At 49.7% G+C, this 2,992-nt stretch overlaps 1 protein-coding gene across 1 annotated transcript; it reads left to right on the top strand.

Moving 5' to 3' along the window:
* Positions 1-384: 384 nt before the first annotated feature.
* Positions 385-2,432, top strand: LOC121106709. The gene is made up of 6 exons (XM_040647022.1): positions 385-624; positions 1,140-1,220; positions 1,357-1,428; positions 1,876-1,947; positions 2,142-2,213; positions 2,305-2,432. The coding sequence occupies exons 1-6, from the start codon at positions 444-446 to the stop codon at positions 2,430-2,432; spliced, it is 606 nt and encodes a 201-aa protein (XP_040502956.1). The 5' UTR covers positions 385-443.
* Positions 2,433-2,992: the final 560 nt, after the last annotated feature.

Here is a 2,992-nt window from a genome sequence, read left to right as displayed (position 1 = left end):
GCTGCCCAGAGAGGTTGTAGATGCCCCGTCCCTGGAGGTGTTCAAGGCCAGGTTGGATGGGGCCCGGGGCAAGCTGGTCTAGTAAATGGGGTAGTTGGTGGCCCTGCCTGGTAAGAGGGTTGGAGATTCATGATCTTTGGGATCCCTTCCAACCCAGGCCATTCTGTGATTCTGTGAGCGTGCTCATCAAACACTGAAATGTACTCTTAATAAACAAAAAGGGGGAATATGAGAGACACACCGCAAGAAAGATTATGTAAGGCTTTGTTTGTGTTAATTTTTTTAAAATCTCAATCAGACACATTCTGCTTGAGTAGACGGTCATTTGGGGCCTCCTCAGTGCTCCTACAAGCTTCTGAGTCCGTGCCTTCAGAAGCTGCATGCGGTCACCATGTTCTGCTCTGAGGCTGTGTGAAGCTGTGAGGTCACAAAGCACCACAGTGATGTGCTGGGTGCTGGGGCACAGGCACTATTCCGGCACTTGCAGTGGCTGCTGCGCTGGTGGTGGCAGTATTGCATGTGTGTTGGTGACCATGGTCCCAGGACACCTCCTCCTCCTCTTCCTCCTCGTGGCCTTGGAGGCCTCTGGCATCCAGGCTGCTCCATGGCGAAGATCGAGAGCAGGTGCGTGAGTAGACACGAGGCCAGCATCGACGGGCAGCACAGGGCTGCGCATGTTACCACAGCGCTCTCTGTGGATGAAGCCTGGGCCCTCCACGTAAAGTCCCTGCTGCAGCCCTGAGGAACAGCCAGGGGCAGCTTTGGAGCAGTCTCTCACGGCCCAGGTGCAAGTCTTCCCCACAAGAAGCACAGATGATCGTTTTATTTTCCATTCCTTTAACTTGGCCTTAATTTGTGTACATTACTTCCCTGTACGAATGGCACGAGGCCTGTATGTCCATCCAGTCCTCAAAGGCCTGCATAGGGCCGGCAACAGTTTTCTGAGACGCCACCTGCAAGCCAACAGGTCACCAGGCCGCTCTGCAGCTTTGGAAACCCTGAGCCACATACACACTTCGTGTCACTCCCTGGCCAACTCATGACAGGTCACTGAAGATGAAGGAGATCACAACTTACAGCGGGGATATTTCTCCTTCGCGTTTAATTATAGGTTCTCATGTTCTCATGTTTGGTTACAGATGTGCCCCCAGAGAGGGCTTTTCCAGCCCTTCCGCGGCCTCCTGCGCTTGATCCACTTGACCCACGCTGGCATCCCAGAGGTAGTCAATCTTCACTGACTTTACAGACCCACATCTGCATCCCCTGTCGTTACCCAGCCACTTCATGGCAGGTCACTAAGGACGAAAGGGAACACAACATACATTGGGAACATTTCTCCTTTGTGTTTGATTACAGCTGTGCTTGTTGGTGATAAGTACAGAGTTCTGTGGCCTAGTCCTCCTCACGTGCCTCAGGGTGATTCTGAAGGTAAGCCGCTTGAAGAAACGAGCATTTCAATGTTCTTTTTGTGTGAAACGTAACTGCACATTTCCTTGGCCAATGCACAGACACGGAAAAGAGCAGAGTAAGAACAGGTTAAGCTTGGTGATTTGCCAGGCGCTTTGTGAAAATGTCCCTGCTAGCCACTGCAGTACTTTGCTACTTCCAGCACCTGCTAAAAAACCAGCTGGCACACTGAGGTTGAATTTAAAGCTGGTGTGGGCTACAGGGAGCTCTTGGCATCGCACGTGATTAGTTGTGTACCAGCATGTTGCTAGAGCAGGTAACCCTTTGGAAGATGTTCGTTAGTAGAAGAGAGAGACGAGCACTGTAGAACAATCTTGTGCTTGAACTGCAGTAACTGTTATTTTAATCAAAAGAATCCTACTGTCTGTGGGACTTTCTGGAAATTCTCTGTCCTGTGCTTGTTTAAAGATGTGGCAGTAGGTGATGGTTATCCAGCTTTCCAGCTGCGTTCCAGTGCGGAACCTCCAGGAGATCACATGGGTATGTGGTTTCTTACTTCCTTTGAGAGCTTTCAGGCCAAATGCAAGACAGGCGTCTCTGCAGGTGTGAAAACTGCATCCTGCATGTGTGTGTCCTGTCACTGCATGATCCCTGATATGCTCTGCTACTCAGTTATGCTGATGTCAGTCACAGTATGTGATGGGAACTTCTTATGTTCTCATGTTTGGTTACAGATATGCCCTCAGAGAAGGCTCCTCCGGCTCTTCCGCGACCTCCTGTGCCAAATCCAAGATGGCATCCAAGAGGTAGGCACTCAATCTTTATTGACTTAACAGAATGAGCACTACTTTTCTATAATTTTTTCATGTGAAATTTAACTTCATGCTTTATGTTAAGGTACTCCGAGAGCACGATATACAGCTACAAGAGGAAAAAAATCCCCTGAGACATCTGAAGTCTTAGAGAAAGCTGTGAAGAAACTGGTGCAGATAGAGTTTGGTGAGCCCCCAGGTTTTTTTTGTTAAACTTTACTGATGTATTTGTGGAAGACCTGCCTCCTGAAGACAGCATCCTCCCGATGAGAAACAGATACTTAGAATCCAACTCTCATGCTTTCTTTCTAAAGACCCACCTGCAGAAACTATGCAGAAGGAAGGAAGCCGTCGCATGCCTCCAGGATCTGATGTAGAAAGAAAGGCAATGCATGCAACTAGCATGTCAGGTAAGTGCTGTTCCCTGGCCACCCAGTGTCACAAACCAGAATTGTTGTGTGTCAGTAGGCCCCGGCACCAGTCAGTCCTCATGTCAGCACCAAACCTGAATGTGTCGTACACAGCAAGTGCTGCAGAAGAAGCCACGAATGGCTCGTGAGGATGACTGTTGTCCCTGGTGTGTGGAGATCAGTGCCACCAGTGTGCTAGAGATGCTTGCAGTCCTCTGTGGAGTGCTTAGACATTCTCAGCTTCCCAACGTACCCAGTTCCCAGGGTCTTGGGAACATCAGGAATGCTCCCTTTTTAGAACTAGACAAATTTGAAGGCTGTGACCCAAGCTGTGCTGCACTGGGGTCAGCCTTCCCTCTGCTG

Source organism: Gallus gallus, chromosome 13, assembly GCF_016699485.2.
Source record: "Gallus gallus isolate bGalGal1 chromosome 13, bGalGal1.mat.broiler.GRCg7b, whole genome shotgun sequence".
NCBI classification, from domain to species: Eukaryota; Metazoa; Chordata; class Aves; order Galliformes; family Phasianidae; genus Gallus; species Gallus gallus.
The sequence above is the reverse complement of the archived record's forward strand: the minus strand, read 5'-3'. Positions and strand labels throughout refer to the sequence as shown.